The sequence below is a fragment of the Caloenas nicobarica genome, chromosome 7 (assembly GCF_036013445.1).
Source record: "Caloenas nicobarica isolate bCalNic1 chromosome 7, bCalNic1.hap1, whole genome shotgun sequence".
In the NCBI taxonomy this organism is placed as follows: domain Eukaryota; kingdom Metazoa; phylum Chordata; class Aves; order Columbiformes; family Columbidae; genus Caloenas; species Caloenas nicobarica.
In genome coordinates, this window is record NC_088251.1 from 3,005,460 (window position 1) to 3,025,810 (window position 20,351).

General features: G+C 39.3%; 1 protein-coding gene across 2 annotated transcripts in view; it reads right to left on the reverse strand.

The window, feature by feature from the left end:
• The window catches only part of DOCK1 (dedicator of cytokinesis 1), a 287,412-nt gene that overhangs the window by 236,986 nt on the left and 30,075 nt on the right, over nucleotides 1-20,351 (reverse strand). Inside the window, exons 5-18 of one of the 2 annotated variants that reach the window (XM_065639491.1) lie at nucleotides 20,069-20,165; nucleotides 16,542-16,690; nucleotides 13,362-13,497; nucleotides 12,090-12,247; nucleotides 11,604-11,685; nucleotides 11,067-11,202; nucleotides 10,650-10,722; nucleotides 8,294-8,373; nucleotides 5,889-6,014; nucleotides 4,389-4,513; nucleotides 3,974-4,072; nucleotides 3,005-3,077; nucleotides 1,212-1,315; nucleotides 574-757 (exon numbers count right to left, since the gene is read on the reverse strand). In XM_065639491.1, the coding sequence (XP_065495563.1) occupies nucleotides 574-757; nucleotides 1,212-1,315; nucleotides 3,005-3,077; nucleotides 3,974-4,072; nucleotides 4,389-4,513; nucleotides 5,889-6,014; nucleotides 8,294-8,373; nucleotides 10,650-10,722; nucleotides 11,067-11,202; nucleotides 11,604-11,685; nucleotides 12,090-12,247; nucleotides 13,362-13,497; nucleotides 16,542-16,690; nucleotides 20,069-20,165 (1,622 nt within the window). Of the gene's footprint in view, nucleotides 1-573; nucleotides 758-1,211; nucleotides 1,316-3,004; nucleotides 3,078-3,973; nucleotides 4,073-4,388; nucleotides 4,514-5,888; nucleotides 6,015-8,293; nucleotides 8,437-10,649; nucleotides 10,723-11,066; nucleotides 11,203-11,603; nucleotides 11,686-12,089; nucleotides 12,248-13,361; nucleotides 13,498-16,541; nucleotides 16,691-20,068; nucleotides 20,166-20,351 lie in introns of both variants that reach the window. The other variant, XM_065639490.1, reaches the window with a different exon arrangement.

Below are 20,351 nucleotides of genomic sequence, written 5' to 3' on the forward strand. Positions count from 1 at the left end.
CCAATGCCATTCCTGGTACTCCGTGTTGATGTGAAGCTGTGTGAACAGGAGAGTGACCTCCATGCAACAAACCCCTTCTGCCCAACATAAGAAAACATCAGAGCTTTCTTCAGGCATAAGATATGGATATTCCACCTCGGAAATAACATAAAACAGCTTATTTGGGAGCAGAGCCATGATATTACCTACTCTTGAAAGAAAACTCGTCCTCTTAGTGCCGTTATTCATTCCCACAGAGAACTAAAATGCCACAGAGCCTGTTTTCAGTGTACTTCAGTATAAAATTCTCAACTATATCGCAAAAAAATTTTCTAGTTTCCATTTAACTCGGGATTCTTCTGTTTTCTTAGCAACATGTACTGCTCTAAAGCAAAACAAAACCCACGGGCAGAGAAAAGGCTGGATAGTACATAGTCAGTAGATAATTTTGCTGCATCCAGACGATTTAATCCAAGACTGCGCGGCAAACAACCCACCATCCACTCAGAGGGAGGGGGATGGAGAAGGAAAGTCAGTACATACAATCCCACCCAACTGTGAGGAGAAGCAGCTCCAGCCGTTCCACAAACTTACCATTCTGGGTAAGTTTTGTTGAACAAACGAGAGTAGAAATCTGGAAAGAGTCTTTGCTGATGGTGCAGCTGCCGAGGTTCTGCATGCTCTTCCCTGTTGCAGAGTGTCCCTTTTCCTCCAGTTCTATTTTAGTGGATGGCAGACTTAAATACGTCGAGGCATCCTCCAGCTTTTTTGCTTCTGCCTGCGGTGGTGTTTTAAATAGAAAATGAAACAAGTTGCAAACAGCTAGTAAAAAAACCCTAGTAATATTAAAATTTTATTATTTACACTGAATTTTCTTAGGTTTTCTCCAGAATTGGACCTCTCCAATAGGTCTTTAACAACAGTAACTTAGCACTAACCTGCTAAGATGTAGTATTTAAAGGGCTACACAAGTAACTTTTCCCACAGAAGAAAATCCATATAAAACTCAATAACAAGTGCCTCTGAACTTAAAACATCCCCAGCAAAGCACATTCAAGGTTTAACAATCAATCTGCCACATATGCAAATCGCACGTTACTTGCTATTTAGTTGCTTGATCTGACAGAATAGCCTGTAACACGTTTGACTGGACAATTCTGTAAGAGTAGTTCACTAAAAGTCAGTCAGCTGAGCTAGCTGCTATGGAAAGACTAAATATCTCAAAATTCTACCTTGTAAACTATAAGGTCATGTTCTCCATCCCTCAAAGTTGTTCCATCGTATCTCATGAGCTTCACAAATGCCAGGGCAAATATCTTCTCAGATTTATCTTTGGCTGTTACAAAAACAAACAAAATAAAACCCCACACACATAATTAAGTATTTGATACTTATACAGACAGTCCACCTAAATCTCAAAAACATGGATAACCTGTAAATGAATGTCCGTAGTAAAAATTCTCAAAAGGAGAAATTAGAGCCTCCTAAACTCAAGACAGAACCAAAAAAAAAAAAGGCAAAATAAATGCACGCAAGAATCTGACAATACCAACAGTAACAAGATGCTTAATATTTCTATATTCTGTCTGTTCTTTTAGAGAGCTGGATTAAGGCAACTTTTTTAAAAAAAGACAGATTTGATCTATAATATCCAGGGTTTTAGGAGTTATAAGAATAGCGGTGCTTGGTACCTAGAACAATGATTTAAAGACCAGCGTTGAGGATCTCATCAGGGCTCTATCATTTGGAGGGGAACATTAGAACCAAAACACGAACTGGATCCATAAGTACAGACGAAATGCCCAAGTTTCTGAACGCTAACCCACTCTACAGCCAACATGAACTAGAAAACACCTTCAGTTTGCTCTCGTCCTTCAAAATCCATTATCAGAAGTTAAGCAAAAACAAAGCAACGGGGCAAGTAGAAATCAAAGTCTGTTAAGAAGTAAAACCAGACGGGAAGTGCAATCAACCTGTGATAGCCCAAGGAGCCTGTGGGAAAGCCCTGCAGCCCTAAGGCACAGCCTCTAGTTCTTATTTAAACCACGGCCATCCTAAATTTTTGAGTCATCCTGAAAATATTTCTGACATTTCCGACTCTAGGAATTTGTAGCACGCAATCATAATTTTGACATTGATGACACCGATTTTTGGTGCATTGTTTTCATTGGCAAGTATCATTCTCTAAACTAAGTAATTATTAATGATCAATAGGCAAAATATACAGCTTCAATTAAATAGCCACTCTGGAGTAATGTACTACATACTACACAGATATGTACACATGAAGAGTCTTAAAATGCATTCAGTGGACACTACCTGATTAATGCTTTTGTCTACACATCTATTCTACAGGAAAATATGCTGCTGCAGATTTAGAAAGTCTTTCCTATCAAGAAACAGCCCCTGTAATCACTATATGGACAACCAAGCCAAATCCCCAAATTTTGCCACAAAGCAACCGTTGACAGATGGAAGATGTCCATCTGACGCTCAACAGCTCAAAGCATCTCAGCTGCCAGCAACATTACAGGAAAAGTCGAGGAAAACCACTCTCAAATACCTTTCAGACCAAAATTACCTCAAAACAATCACAAGTCAGTCTGAGACCCAGGAACAAAGTTTCTTAACAGCTGAAAGTCTGAAATTACTGATGCTAAGCCTACTGTAAACTCTTACATGTTCCCATTTCACACGTGGGGTTATTAAATATCTCTCCTACTCCCCACCCACCTACCTCTGCTATATACACCACAACCCTTTCAGTTGCCATCTGAAAGCTTCAGCCACTAGACCTTTTATTTGACTTGGAGAAATAACTGGGCAGGAAAGGAAAAACTTGATGTCGATAGGTAAGAGTGAGGAAAACAATGGAAAAAAGAAGCTGAGATGCTAACATGAAATAAGCAGGCAAAAAACTTATCCTTACAACAGGCAGTTCCTGATTAGGAATGTTGTGCCTGTTTCAGCAGATTTTGGCCCCACACACTGACAAGAACCATCACAAAAAGGCTGAATTACTCACAGTCCTGTGATGATCTGTGACGGAATGTGAACCTTAAATGACTGCGGTTCACATCTTCGATGGGGATTGCGACCTTCAAGTATTGGGAAAGAGGACAGAGAAGGAAAATAGTCAGTACAGTATCGTCAAACATCATCGACCACTACCAAATCTGATCTAGACACCTTTCAACAATATGCTTGGTGCCTTCAAAAAGATTAAGTACCTGCTTCATTTTGCCAGAGAGGACCTTGAAAGGTCACAAATTCCCCAGGAAGGGATGAGGAACGACGCAAGCCTATTAAGATACCCAACAATACCCGCAACTTCAGATGCTTTTTTGAATGAGCCCCCTTGGGTTTGACTGGTAGAGGTGAACGTGATCATCAACAGCAGGAAATTAAAAATTCTTAACATATCCCTTGTCTATGCAACACTCGTGCTACACAGACTATAAGCTTCTCTCTGATCCATCTATAACCAACATGCAGAGATGGAAGCAGTGCTCTTCTATCCCCGTATTTTCGCAGCTACAGCTGGACAGAATATAATTTATAAAGCTAACAGCCTCCTCTGCAATATTAAAACTCAGCATTTAAGCTAAAATGTTATTACCCAAGCAAATCCAGCAAGCTTAAAGCACAATCAGCCAGATCCCAAAACACTGAGGAGTTCAACACTACGGCAATTACATTTTAAGCTTGATATCCTGCTCCTCTAGGTCAGCTTCACGGAAATAGAGTAAACCATTCCCAAACAGATGTTGGAGTGCCCCCGTAACCATTGTCTTTATCAAAAGGATGAAATAAAATTCATTATGCAATAAAATTCAGATGTATTTTCCAGCCTTCCTTAGTTGAGCTATCCCTTTTGTCCCACTAAACGCAACCACCGGATTTCCCTAGTTTTGTTTTTCAAGGCTTTCCACTGAAACCTATATTAATTGCATATTAACCTACAGAGAAGAAGTTATTGTAACAGTTTATATACCTTTACAGTCTCAAACCAGCGAGGCTGCTTTACTTGGTAATATATTACAGACTTGTACTCCGAGATGGCTTCATCACCAGCGCCAGGAAAAATAACACTCTTGAAAACACAAACAAGAAGAGACAGTGTTTATGTCCACCTTAAACTCCACTTTTTCTTCTACCTTAAACTCCACTTTTTCTTTCAAATAAACAAAACAAATCAGTGAAGTAGGTCGAAATAAGACACAATAGCTCATGCCCAGAGCTACTCATGAAATTAGTATCAAAGTGCAGGCACTGATATGACAAGATATATTTAGTTATGACAAGGGAGAAAGTTTTGTTGTAAATAAAAATAGTTGACAAATATAGAAAAATGTTGAAAGGGCTTTAACATACATATAAAAATGAGAAAAATCCAAAGACTTTAATACCTCCAATCTTTTGCCATCCTCATCATAAACAGACACTGTTACTTCTACATTCTTTGCCGTTGTTTTACTGCCTTTGTCAAAATCTCCCTGAACCAACGTTACGTAGATGTCATTACGAACATCGCCTAAAAGAAAGAGCAAAGCACAGAATACTTATTCATTTGTGAAACTAACACGTTTTAGTAACAGCAATCACACATATACAAGGCAAAACACAAAAAGGCCACAGCATCTTGAACATTTGGAACTATTAACAGTAATACTAAAAACAGCTGTTTAGCTAAAATTGTGCTACGGCTTCCAAATTCTGAACTATCAACTATCAGCTGAATATAACAAAGTCACACATTATTCCTAGACTGAAAGAATTACCACATCATCATTAAGAGTATGTACCATATCACTCAAAAAAACACCTCAGTTCCACTTTTTTTTCCCCCCACAACTTCTTTCATTATTAATTTGAAAGGATGAGTTTCACCACAGTCATTAATTTATCCCATACACAGATATCTCACAATTTAAAAATATTTAACAGCCTACAGAAGTCTGTTTAAGTTGTTACATCGGGAAGGAGTTTGTTTTTTGCTGGCTTGGGGGTTGCAGAGGAGGTTTGTATTTAGCTCTAGGTCTTATAAAGCTCTTCTACTACACCCCAATTCAATTGAAATTTTGAAAATTAATTGGGGAAACAGGGGATTTCCAGTAATTTCATGAGGCAGATGGTTTACGTGCCAACATACAATTGTAAGAGGCAGAGGTGCTGCAGCACTTACACCATACAGGATGTATATTAATAGTAAAATATCTGACAAATGCACAGCCAACAACCACAGGGAGAGCTGGAGCTGGGATGGATTCTGACAATATCTAATGAATCCTCCAGAGCCCATCAATCTGAAAAGGACACTGCAGAGTTTTTTCTATTGTCTGTTGCTTATGGCAGTTTATATTTTGAGTAGCGCCACATTTTTAGGTTTTTTTTTTTTGTAAACACCACAACTGAACATCCATGGAATATATGTACTAAAAAAAAGACGATATGGCTTCCTTTCAAATACATTATTCAAGTCTAACACGAACCCTAAGAGACTTGCATATCTCTAAACCAAGCCTGTTCCTCTGAAAAATCTTTCTGGTTTGGATTCATCACAGGAGATACAAGTTTTACATATGCCCTTGCTAGGTAGATAATACAAAGCGTGCACTTCGCAAACATTTTTCTTTACTGGCAAACAAGGAGAATTTCCACTGTCACTGTGATCTCACATCTTTTTTGGGGGGAGGTGTTAGTCTTATTTATTTATGCAGCAGTTATTACCAAAGTATTATTTTAAATGAGACAAAATCCTTTGACAATCCATTATTTCTAACATACACCATACCTCAAATTCATCTTGGTTTGGTTTGGTTTGTTTTTTCTCCAAAGCTTCCATACATGCAGATATTTAAAGGTGCTTAAAATAGAACCAAGCAGCATTGATTCACACAATGGCTTACCAGGCATAATAATCTCAGGAAACCCCATTTTGCGAGCGACAGCTGTTGACCTGTCCACTAAGTGTGGAAACTCTTTCCTAATCTGATGAATATCTCCTGGAAGAAGCTTCAAAGTCACCCACAAACCTGTTGTGAAAAAAATCACAATTATTAAACTGGTGGGGTTTATTCTAGTTACTAAAGATTTATTTTTTTATACATTCTAAAATGTAAGAACATATATTAAGGTAACTGCTTTTCATTTACAAAAAATACACTTGACGAAGTATTTTAAAACACTCAAAACCCCACCACGTCAAGCAGAAACATGAGCACAGCACACATAACTATGTCTGGTTATATCAAACTTTCTGGAAAACGGTATAAAATCCTCACCTGGAAGCTGACTGGCTAATAAAAAAAAAAAAAAAAAAAAAAGAGATAAACTGGAAATTGTGCAAGATAAGGATTCAGGTCTTTGTATTGTGCACTTTGCAGCAATACCATTTAGAAGCATCTTGGTAGCGAGGAGTTGGGTAGGTGTTCAAAACCACACATGTAGCTTCCCTTACGTGGGCTTACTAAAGTCAAAAATTTTATTCACAGTCTAAAAATTTCAATACAACAGGAGAAAAAACAGGTTAGCGAGGCCACAGAGTAGACTAGAAGGAGGAAAGCCTTGCTTATCAGCTGGACCGACCGAAGTCTGGACTGTGAAAACGCAAAGTGACCCCAGAAGAATCCGCCGTCCTCACAAAACTACAATTCCCTCATCACTGAAGTCTTCCACAAAAGGTCTTGTGGAAATACACTTATTAAGCCATTAGCAGAACTGCCTCAAGCTTGTATCCATCCTTTGAACTCTCACAAGTCCTTTCTAATTAAATGGGTTTTTTCCACAAGAAAGAGAAGTGGCAACGCTGATTCGAATGGAAAAAACTCAAGTATTATTAATACAACCAACATGGAGATGCCAAAGACGGCACCGACAGCACATACACACCCTGAATTGATTCATCTCCACCACCCACATACGCTGGTTTTACTGCACCAAGCACAAAGAAATCTACAGCATCAGCTTTACACGGCTGACATTTTCCTCTACAGTAGCAAAAGCCACTAAAAAGCCGCTGCTTGCCAACTGACATCAGGGACATTTGTTATAGGAAAAAGATAGATACCAAGGTGGGGAAAAAACCCAACCAAGTCTTATTGGTGAAGTGGCTGGCAACCCAGTTTAATATGAAATAATTACAGACGCAATTTGTAAAGAAAATCCTAAAATTAAAATCTGTGAAAAAATACCCCCCAAATATTCATCTATAAAGCAAAATGTGGGTTATCCTGTTACACACACTATTAGCTACAGATTGATTTTGTCTCTATTTGGCAGCTAGCTTTCTTTTCTATTAAAATCTCTTATGAAAGGCCATTTGCTGACTTGTTGCCAGAGATGGTTCTAGGAGCCGCTACTTCATTTGACAGTCACGGTACCTACACTGACCAGCTAAGCAACAACTCTCCATCCTTTCCTGTTTGCCTGGGCAATTTCTTAGGGAAAGAAGCTGAAATGAATCAAAAGAAACTGAAAAGTTCTCTTTTCTGATACATGTTGGTCACAGGTGAAAATGGCGGGGGGGAAGCAGATCTAAATCTTCCTTTTAGCTAATGGATAATTTTAGACCTTTATTTGGTACTGATTAATTTTTTTAACACACCAAAAAAAACCCCAGACATCATTTTCCTTGGGTCTTTTTTTCAGATACCCCCTCCAGGTGATACAGATGTACACATGCATAGTGTCAGGTAGGAACTCTGCATTAGCCTAATAGTCTACTCATGCAGATCCCCCTCCAAAAAAAAAAAAAATATATTGAAGCTAGTGCAGTAATAATTGAGCCATCAGAAAATTCACTTTTTAGCTGGTAGACACATTATGAAGTGTTGTATTTAAAAAAATCCTTCCCACCTCTGAGCTCAGGCGGGATCAACGCCCTGGTCCTCTTGAGAGGGACCCAAACGCTGCGAGCACAGCTGTGAAGTGGAAAAATAAGGCAAAGGAAGGGAAGGAAGAAAATATTCCGTCTTTCAGCATGAGGAGGGCAAAGCCCACAGCTCAAGGGCACGAGATCTGACTCCCTGTGTCACCGTTTCCAGTACAGAAATACAAAGATGTCCAAGTGATGGACAGCACAGGGGAAGGACAAACAACCTGTGGAGGTAACGCTGGGGGGGAACAGCAGAATAAACCCTGAAGGACAGGGAAGCAGGGGAACAAACTCTGTAAACACATTTTCCATTAGCAAACAGCAGCGAGCAAGGTAACGTTATGCACCCTTGGTTCCAAAATTAAAACAATCACATGTTGCAAATGAGGCGACCGAGCAGTTTTAGGCAGAGCAATGTGTATAAAGAACAGTACGTACCCTGACCCTTGTGGTTAACTTCTTTAGCAGCAATCACTTTGTTTATAACAGTCTGAAGGAAATCATTCTCCCCTGCCACCCTGGGTGAAAAACGGGATGATATGTTCAGCTGCTTGTGTCGAATGGCGTCATCCAACGCTAGCCTGGAGGATGCACATGACGACCAACACCAGGAGACAAAGGGTCACAGAAAACCAGAAGTCACAGCAACAAGGGAACACACAAGATCATTTCGTAGTTGTGACAAAAGAGTATTTATTAGTCAACGCAAGACAAAGGACAGGAGAGGTAACGAGAAAGACAGAGGAAGATCATTAATCAGCAGAACGCTGACGTACCGCAGAGAAGGGCGGCACGCGTGCCTTGTCACTTCTCCCGTCGGGGACACGCATGCAGAGGCCCCAGGGACACTGTGAGGATGGGAAGATTGTCTCCCACCCGAGAACCCCGTGAAGCAGTGAAAACCTACGCAGGCAGTGTTCTCTTTTATATATAAATATATATATAGCAGACTGGCCCTGCGACACCTCCAGGGTCACTTCTGCCATTCTATAGGTTAAGCTGCCTGAAGGAAAAGCTACCGTAAATCTCGCAGATGTGGCATAGGAGAAAAGAAGATCATCCAAACATTCTGTTAAATTTGATGAATAAATGAAAAGATGGAAACTATAAATAAACAGCAGCATTAAGTGTCGTTTAAGCAATCTTGCCAAGTGCTTTTGACAGCCATTGTGTTGGTGGCTAGTGAATGAATACAAACAAACAAAGATATGAAAACAGAATTGCATGTGGTACAACAGAAGCAAAGTATGGAATGAGAAGAAAAATGTGGCTCATATATACAGCCTAAGTCTACGTTGGAGATAATGACACCACTATTTATCGTGTGTTTTCATATTATGCATATTCTTTGCAATATACTTTTTTCAGAAGAATGTTTTCATTTAGTACAGGAAAAAAATCACATTGCACATCTTTTCAAAAAGCTGATTTATATATACAGAAAAAAATAAATCAGTGTTAATGGAGCAGAAAACTAGATGTTCCATTAGCATCCACTTTGATACACAAAGATTCATTTTCATTGCATACTTCCACATTCACTAAAATATAAACTCGCTATTGTTTGCCAGACAATAAACATATCAGGAACATACTCTTCCCTAAAAAACCCTGTTTTCCTTGACAAATGGAATTGCTCTTCTGATTTCCACGTTACACCCTCTCCACCGCTTCAGCAACGCTGCTGCACACAAACTAAACCGTTCCAGCCGCAAGGCGCCCGCTCGGCTCCCTACAGAACCTGCAGCTCTTGCCATCCCCTCGTCAGCCCTGCACCTTCCAACCATAAGGGCTTCCGCAATTAAACCAATTTCCCAAAAGCAAGTTAATTTAGGATTACATTTTTTCAATATTTCAGTATATATATATTATTTAAAACCATCTGAATACCCATTAGTATATTAATCAAGGAATTAAGCTAAGATAATAATGTTTTGCCTTTTTGAACAGATGGCAATCTAACATTTCACACAAAGGGAAAACTAAGCATTCATATTTTCTGCACATTTCACTTATCTCTTCTGCCTTTCCCCATTTCATGCAATAAAAAAAAAAAAATCTGAACTATGGATGGAACACATTCTCTTTTGTTAATAAGCTTTTACTTCTAGAAGCACTTTCTCTGCATGTATCTATATATTCACAAAAATTCTGGCTATTAAACCCATATAATCTTAATATGATTTTGTGGCTTGAAGTCAAAACTGATTGTTGATAATACATTAAATTCACGGATGTCTGTACTTTAAAGGACACCACCTCCAGTTGAAACATGAGAATATATTGCAGGAGGTATGTCAAGGCATCCTTCAAATGCTCAGCTTTTGTTTATACTGCAATTACTGCAGCATCTACTATGAAATTATACCTGCTAGCAATAAAAAGGTAAACGTTATCATTTAAAATTTCACAGAAGTCACCTGCAGTGGATGTTGGTAATGCTGCTGGTCTCTATCAGTCTCGGGCAGAGCTAAACCAGCAGTGTATTTATTTTAAGACCTTCACCTCTAATACATTATTACTCTGATATCTTTAAGCAAAAAGAAAACAGAGCTGCAAAACTGAGAATGCATGCTTTAAACTCAAAACTTAGAAAATAAAAAGCTTCTAGGGCTATCGCTATTATATCTAATGAGAAATTACCAAGAAATACTAGTAATTATTAGTAAAGGTAAAATATCATACTGAAATAAATTGACCTCAGAGTATCTACAGAACACTTGTAAATATTTTTTTAAATAAAGATCTTAATTCTTTCACTTCTGCTTAATTCTTTAAACTATTCCCTACTTACGGTTGAAATGGTATGAAGTGCTGTTTGTCCTCATCGTCAACTTTTCCGTTAATGATGTCAGTAACATCCATTACTGCAAACAAAATCAAAGTGTACTGAATTAAGGGATCACCATGGGCAGAGGGGTGCTGAGGGAACACCCCGGGGGACTGGAAGCAGCGGTGACTCAGAAGAAGGATGGAGTTACCAACTGCACAATTTCAGAATTTTCCTGTATAACAACATCACGTTGTAAATAATCTTTGGCATCTCTAGCCAACACAAGTCCTGGAGCCACGATAAGTTCTACAACACAGCAATCACTCCGATTAAATTTGGAACAATTCTGAGTTTATACAACCCCAGAGAAGTTTCACAGCCCCAACTTTCTATGCAAGAATATGATGCGATATAGACGGATATAGCGCAGAGAGTTACCTGCTACTCCAAAAGGTCGCCGCAGCCCAGACGTCAGTTTTCTGGTGTTGTTGTCCCTCAGCTCCATCCTGCCCACTCGCACGATCTGACAGACAAAACTGATTTTCTCTCTTTTCAGGTCTTTGCTGCCCAGGTCCTAGAAATAGTAGTTTCTTCAGATTACTTCAGAATAATGGAATTTCAAGTTCCATTTTAGTAGGCAGAAGGTTTGCTGCTCAGAATTTGCTTTTGCCATGCTAGCCTCTAACACCAGGGCAAAATGTTCTAGGAGTAAAGGAGTTTCTTAACTTGACATCTGCGTAAACTAATTGCTTAGGAGGCCAAATCATTTCTAGCAAGTTAAAACTTGAAAGAGCGACTCTGTTTTTAGTCAGGTGTTGAGAATATTGAGCAGTCACTTATGAGAAATGTCTCATGTGAACCTTCCCCAGGATCATTACCTGCAGAGGTAACTCCACAGTGTATACACACAGATATTCCTCATTCACAAGCTACGAAACAAGTGCTTTAAAATTTTCCAACTGAGCATACACTTACAGTGAACACTGCTCGGAGGTTGTGCAATCTGTCTATGTCTTTAGGGAGTCCGCAGCTTGACCATCGCACCAAGTAGTTTTCACTGAAAAGAAAAAAAAAAAAGAAACACAAAAACCCACACAACAATGTTTAGAGGACTTTTTGTTTAAATAGCTTCCTTTGACATCAGAAGATAAAATCAACTTCATGATTTACAGAAGACTCGCTAAGCGAGGGCACGCAGCTTTGCCGGTGCGTTCACGTCCCATCAGAGCCCAGTTTTTGGGGAACCACAGGCACAGCGTGACCCCAAAACCTGCCCACGGTGAAGGGACCTGCCTGACGCTCTGCGGAACATGATGACCAAGTGCTGCTGCACCGTCGCTTCCCAAATGACCCTCTCATATGCCCTTCCCAGAAATTTGACTTTCATAAACCTGCTCATCCTGCAAAACTGTTACGACCGAGCAAGCCCAGATTAGGGAATATACTCAGGAGTACACTCACCTGATAAATTTTGATTCCAGTGGATCATACAGAGACATCAGCACTTCAGCATCTTCTCCTATCTTACAGACTACATTTTTTAAATTTACAAATAAAGCGAATGAAGGAGTGGCAGCAAACTTGGCTTGTCGGTTGATGTCGATATTCTGTTTCTGAGACTGTAATTCAAGAACAGAAGAAACTTATGTTTAACTTAGCCTAACACATGCCCAACCACTATAAAACCTTCCTAAAACTTTCCAGACAGAAGAAGAGGGTTTTTCTGTTGAGTGTCTACCCCTGTGATCGTTGTTTTTATTAGGATTTATGACAGACGGAGTTTTCTGGATCTGTCTTGAAGTGCCACACCATAAGGAAAAAGGAAAAAAAAAGAAAAAGGGGGGAGGGGGCAGAACCAAGAGAGATGTGTCTCTATTTATTTAAAAAACCTTAAACAAATGTAAAAAAAAAAAAAGGAGGTTTGTTCTTCACTTTGTCTGATGTTTTTCTGACATGTACAGAGTGCCCAGAAAGACAGAGAAAACAGTGATATTTCCGCAGGTTACCCACCCCTCGGATTTATGCACCCAGGACAACAAGAAACTGGCTGAGGCAGTGACAAGAAACAACTTTGGATGTAAAAATTTAATCGTTTAAATCCTATTTAAACTGGTGTATCTTTACACCACATTCGGTAAGGGCTGCGTGTGTACGGCCCATTGCAACTCAACGGGATGCAGCAACTCATGAAGTTGCACCAACATACCCGTGAGCAGCTCCTCGGGAATATCATGCTCCGCTACCTGCTGCCAATGTGGGCAGGACTCCCTACAACAGAAATGTCCTGCCTCTTCAAAATAAGGATTTGAATTGCAAAGAAGCTGACTGTTCAAGTCCGAAAACGTCTTTAAGTTTGCTCCTTGTATTTCAAACAAATGTTCAGGATTGGCATACAGAAATCATACAAATATAGTGAGGACGTTATTCTGCTTAATTCTCAAAAATAAACTCTCACGACAACCAAACGTACAAACCTGCTACATATGAGTCCCTGATATTAACCCACAAATGTAGTTGACTTATTGATGTACATCTTAACCGTAAATTATTACTAAGACCTTTAAAGGATGAAAAAGACAATTAAACGGCCCAAAACAAGTTCTTACAAAATGTTTAATCCTGCTAACTCTCCATAAACGTATCAAATTGTTCATTACCAGTGCTAGAAGTAAGTCACCTAGTTTACAGCCTTATGTTCCAAAGGGAAAAGTGCCAGTGCGTATTATATCTTACTTTTTCCTCCTGTAGCCTCTCTTCAACTTGCTTGGAAGCTATTTCGTGTGCTCTGAAAAGGCTGATCGTGCTGGTCTGCTCGGGGTCCAAAATATTGCCATCTTCATCTCTAACAACGAGATCTAAATCAAGAATTCTAAACAAAGAAAAAAATATGCTTGTGAATTTACAGTGCTCAAATAAATGCTTAAAAATCACCTGACAAGTGTTTAACATTAGTCATGCATACCTGACATACGACAGAAAAAAAAAATATTATTTGATACATGATAAAACAATTGAACATGTCACCAACCACCTCTGGCTGGAAGTCGCTTTTTCTCACAGCACAGAAGAAATCGATGTGAATAAAACAGCAGAACAGCTGGGGAAGTAATTTCTTAAACAACTAAATCTGCAAGAGACTTTGTCTCCTCCTCTGATTCATCTGACAGTTTGAACCACCAACCACGACAGTCCCACCACGCGCAAACCAGTCAGTTCATTTTGTCCCACTCCACATTCTCCTCCAAAGCAAGACATTCACGTTTTAGCAAAAACCTATGAGATTAAAGAGGACATCAGTTGTTTGCCTTTATTTAAAGCAGAAGCCAGATTTCCATCAGCAGAATGTTAATGCCCATGATTATCCTCCACAGAGAGGAAGGTTTCTGCTACAACCAAATCCAGTTTTAGGAAAGTCCTTTCCCATTTTTCCATGTCAGTAGAGTGCTGGCAGCAGAACCAAGGATAAAACAAATCAGGTTGAGGCTGACTCGCACTTTTCTGTCTTCCCCAAGACTGACGTCCTCACCTCCGCTTCAATACATATGGTCTCTATTTTCTTCTAACTCTGCAGTCACCTCTCGTGATGGAGCTGCTGTAACCTTGGTTTTCAACTATGGTTGATCAACGAGCTCCAACCAAACTTGCAGTATTTGATGCCAGGCAGAGGTTTGTGGTTTATCTAAGTCCCCTTTGGACATGACCCTCAATCATCTGAGAAGAACAGGAGCTGTGGCAGAGAAGACGTGTTTTGGGTTCTTAGAGGATCATTCCTTGTCCCTCCCTGACAAGAGGGAAACCTGGAGGTGTTAAACAAAGCCCTGACCAGAATCAGTACAAAGATCCCTCCAATTAATTGTACTGTATTAATTAAAAGGTGGATGAACATCACCCAAGCAAGCTGATGAGTGCAGCAGTGGCTTATGATGAAACATCTCCTAAGCTCTACTCTGGATTTAGTCATCGGGAAACTCTCTTAAGCATCCCTGGAACACCAAGCTCCCAGACGAATTTTCTAGGGAGAAAATGGTTTCGGCATGGAAACCAAAAGGAAAAGCAGCCAAAATCATCTCATTCCTCCCCACTGCTGTTCCCTGGGCAGCAGCCACGGCAGGGGACACATCCACTGGCCACTTGTCACCACCAGCCCTGGATGAACAACAGCAGAGTCCTTCTGCAGAGGGAAAGGGAACTCCGAAATTCAGAGAACAGATTAATCACGCAGCCTGCTACACACCAACAGGACAAGAACGTTTGCACGGACTGTCAAATAAATAGAGGCAAACACTCCTTTGATTTAATTTCTTTGTTTTATCCTTTAACTTGCAAATGATCCTTAGAAAAAATGTGATTTTTCTTCCTAAGTGTCCCAGTTACAGATCTTTGCAAGTGAACAACAACAAACAACAAAACTACCTGACCCAATTTCAAAAAAAAAAAAAAGAAACCAAACACATTAAAAATACAAGTTCATCAGACCATTTTTAGTTCCTCAGTTATTTTGCCAACATGCAGTGAAACTGTTGTATTTATAGAAAAAAAATCTTATTTAAAAATCAGTATTTTGCAAAACAGGAATAGTTCAGATACGATTAGACCAGAAAACATTTATAAAAGGCATAATTAATTCATTCTGTCTGGATACTGAAATCATCATCCATGCTTTAGACGAAAGTGAATGTACGACTACATTAGAAACATATGGTATCTTTCAGTTGTGATTATTTACTTGGAAGTTCAAATCCACTTCCCTCCTGTCCTCCACAGAGAATGTTCTGATCACTTAATTAGTCCATCAGAACATTAGGAATATAAAGCGCAGCACAAGATGTTCCATTGTATTTGAACGCTCAGCATCTGGAGGTTATTCGGAGTAAATTTAACCAACTCCTGAGACAGATGGTAAAACACAGTGGCCAAACAAATAACATCAACAACATCTGGTTAATTGTCTACTGAGGTACAACAGTCCATATCTTGGATTATAAATGATAACTACTGCCTGAATGCAGTTACTGATGATATTTTAGTTTCTTTTTTAAATCACAACTTTTGCTGATAAAGTGCATGAACAGAAATACCGCAAATTTGGCAGTTCTTAAGGAATAAAACACAAATAGCTGAAATCTGATGAGTTATTTACATCACAAGGGATTTAAAGACGGGTTTGCTGAAAACTCTTCCAGTCCCCAGGTGCTACAACGCTGTCTCTCAGCATTCAAAACATCGCTTCAAGTAATTTCCTGACTGAAGAGCAAGACGTGATTTCTCATTTTCAATCAAAACGGAAAGCCATAACTGTATACACAACGTGTAACCAAAAAAAAAATTTAAAGATTTTGCTTAAATCCAGACCTCTTTTGGGGGTTTTTTGGTAAATATTTCCTTCACAATTTCCATTCTCTTCTGTTAAATACTTTCTTTTATTAAATCTGTGCGTTAATCTTCTGGTACAAGCTGGCTACTATGTAAGTAGAGGAACAAGGAGCTAAATGATGCTTGTGAGCCAAATGCTTCAACATCGCATCACAGCTTAGTGACCCCAGGGCATGGGGTCTGTTGAGAAGGCAACAACTGCTTATGCCGCAGAAGTGAGTAGGGTTTAAATTCTACTTCGAATGGATGGGATACTTGCACTTTTCAATTGACCTCAAAAATTACAACTTCATACCAGCATCAAATTGATTCTGTCATCAAGTGAGGGATTCCACTGTACATAAGATAATTTGTACTATACTTTAAAGACACTATATCAACTTTTTTATCTTGCTATAACAGGACTGTTAATATACTACTGCTACATCTCCATAAATACAGGAATAAAAGAACCCTGCAAGGAGTCCCTGACAGCTCACGTGCATTACACAAGCTGACTTAGTTTAAAGCACAGACACTTGGAAAATGTTGTTCACAAACCTGTTGCCATAATCAATTTTGGCAGTCACTTTCTTTTTCAGTTCTTTGAGCTCATCTTGGGGAAGGGTCCCAGACAATATTTGAGATCTCCACTCGATAAGGTCGTATATCATGTGCCGTACACTGCGAAACATTTCTCTGTTGTCTTGCTGTTTGGAGGAAAAGAAATGGGTAGAAGTTAGTTTCAAAGTCTACTGAGCATCTTTTAAATACATATAATAGATTGCAACTACAAAATATGAATTCAAAAGGCTAAGAGTCTACAAATAGCTTTAAAACAGGAGTCTTTCTGTAGCACAGAATATCGAATATAAAGAGTCTTACACTCTGCTTTAGGTATCTAAATAAGCGTAAATGCTTGTGTTTATGTTACCTTAAAACCCGGGTCATATTGAGAATGGGCATTCAAGGGAAAGATACCCCTTTCTTGGTTCACAGAGTAACTTTACTCAATGACCCTCTACACTGAGTAGAACAGGACTAAAATTAGTGCATTTTAACAGTAAGAGGCTCAAGTTCTGCAATTCTCCATCTGCAACACATCACAGAATCCTCCCCTCCCCAGTTAAACCTTCAGAATAACACTTCAAAAACTCCTCAGCGTGCAAAGCCAAGCACATCAGTATCTTATGCGACCATATGTAACGTCTAAAGGAAAGTAAAAATCAGGAAAGCACTAAGTCTTACAGGAAGTTAATTGTTTATAAAGGCTGGAACTATGGATATTATCAGTGCCGGCAGCATATGCAAACTGTACCTGGAAACATTCAGCTAAGTTAGGACATTGGAAGATAAAAGTTCCAGACTTAAAACACAAGAAACCTCTTTTCTGGAGTGTTTTCTATATAAATGCCCATACACACACGCATTCAGAGAGAACAAAAAAATAAATCTAAACTTTATCCACAAAACAGAATTTGCCATGTTCGTTTAAACTGCGGACAGTGCATATACACAACAACTTTAGCACAAACACGCAAGGCTATGCAAAACTAAAGCTGCAGAACAACCACCTTTCTGGTTTTATTGTGAAATATAACGTTGAGACCAAGAAAACACAGAGGCCCTGAATACTTTGCTCTTACTGAGGAGCTGTCTCTCTGTCTTCATAACCCTCAAGATCTCAAAAATAATATATCTTCCTAAACACGCCACATCTATGAATTATGCAGGCTATGTGTAGATGTCTTTCATTTAGACTACACCTAGGCCCTATACGACTGAGAACAACTGGAATAATAATTAAAATAAAATTTTCCACTATATATAAAAAATGAGAAGCTGCAGAAGGTGCAGGAAAATAATTTGGCTCAAACACTTGGGGAAAAAAATACCTAACTGTGAAACTTAAAGACTTCAAGCCTGTACAGATTATCAAAAAGCTGACTTGATTACAGTGTGAGAACCTTCACAGAGAGAAAACATCCATCATTAAAAGCTCTTTAATATAACAGAGAAAGACGCAACAGGCGCATACGGCTGGAAGCTAAACACAGACAAACCCGAACAGGAAAGAGGTTCATGATTTTCGATGCTGCAGGCAATCAAACTAGTGAGATGCAGAACATTCCATGTCCTCTGCTACCCGCAAATCAAAACTGAAAACCTATTCAATATTCAAACACAAATTACAAACTGAACAAAGGCATACATGTGGTCATTTTAAGAGTTTTGATATGCAAGACGTGGACAACATGGGATCTCTCTCTAGTCTGGCAACCCCAATGCACCAATGCTCTTTTTGGCAGTTGACCCTATGCAATTAATCTAACAGATGTCCTTGAGATACAAACTCGAAACCAACTCATTAAGTGACGTATCTGCTCAGAGTGAAGGTGTCCCAGGGACTGGAACTCTTTGTGCTCCGGGACTGAGGCCACTGGGAGCATCGCACCTGCCTGCTCCTGAACGCAACGTTATTAGCAAAGCGCCGCAGTATTGTTTAATTGTTCATGTGTCTTCATGGAAGTAAATGCATGACAAATGAGATGCTCAATATCAATGGTTAGAACAAGTGATTCCCGCACCAGGAAGATTTTGTAAGTTCCTAAAAGTTGCTGCTACAAAGAGCACACACAAGTCTTCGTAAGCAAACTTCTCTTGCTGTTCCTCCATTCTTATTACACATGCACCACAACCAAGTCTTGTGCGGTTCTACAAGTGGTATTTCTCTGACATTAAGCAATATCAGATTTTATACTCAGGATAATCCCCCCTAAAAGAAGACTTCAGGGTGAAAGTGTAATGCTCATTGTCCTCAGCAGCACACAGCAGTGGCACCAAGGGCAAAGCTGCTCTCAGTGCCCTCTCTAGAGTCAGAAAATCATTTCAGTTGGAAGAGACCCTCAGGATCATCGAATCCAACCATAACCCAACTCCAGCACTAACCCGTGTCCCTAAGAACCTCGTCTAAACACCTTTTAAACCCCTCCAGGGATGGTGACTCCACCACTGCCCTGGGCAGCCTGTTCCCGTGCTTCACAACCTTTTTTGTGAATAATTTTTTCCTAATATCCAATCTAAACCTCCCCTGGTGCAACCTGAGGCCATTTCCTCTTGTCCTGTCACCTGCTACTTGGGAGAAGAGACCAACACTCTCCATTCTACGAGGCTGTAAAAACTTCCAGGTAGTTGTTCTGCCTGTCCACTTCTTCCTTGCTCCTCAACACGTGGCCTCTCTACTATTACATCACATTCAACCTCTCTCTTTAACATACAAACTGTTTCTCTTCATGTAAGATAGTATCCTTCACCTCATCTACTGCAACACTACCTCACTTCCAGCATACTGTATTTTTAATCTCTGTTTTCATGGGTGTGATTAAAAGCCACATTAGTCAACACAAGCATCTTGATTCCCAGTTATTGTCTTTGTTACACAGCTTGCACGTTTAGTTTCATGGCTGTTGTATCTTTCTATTATCCCATCTGAGAGACTATCAATGCAAATGCTTAGCACTGTGCATTTCCAAGAAGAGATTCTTATGTGCTTGGAACTGAAGCACATTAAAATAATCAGGCGTGTAACTTAGGTCAGGATAAAATGGGAACAACCAAATTCAAGTACAAAAATACTGAGAGGTAAAAGGCCTACATTGATGATTTTTCAAAGGTTTAAGTTTATACCCACAAACTTGATATCAAATATTCAATTTTTTCACAACATAGACCAACAGCCTTAAGAACCGCCCTATAAACCATTTTCTTCATTTCTTTAATAAAATTCTACATCAGATTTTTCCAAATCTATATACATCTTAAATACCCAATGTATTCTGTAATAGTACCCCATGAAAAGTGGGTTATAATTGCTCAACAAATTATTGCTACATCAAGGTAACACTCTAAAAACCTCATTCTGCACAAGACACATACAGGATTTGAGAAAGGATTCAGAAGAGACACTACTGAGATTTGTGCCTTAACACAGAAGATGCTAAATAGATTTTCCTTCACAATTCTCACTGTACATTTCACAGCATCACTCTTTTCATTACTGTAGATGTTTTTCCTAAGCTGATACTTACAACGTACAATTGCCGCCATATTATGGACCATTCCCGCAGCGTTGTGGTGACCTCCTGAATCAAGGGGAGCTCGTTGGGTATCACTGTCTCATGTTGTCTGAAGAGGAAGAGAAAAAAGTTGTAATTAAGTAGTAGTTTCGGGAAGGATGGCAGAATCACTATGAAGGAACTGCTTTTTCCAAAGACAATTCAATAATAACAGGGTTGAAGAGAACACCACTTATAAATTTGTGAGTTAAAAAATAATGTATTATCAGCTACAGAAGTGGTATACGCTAGTACA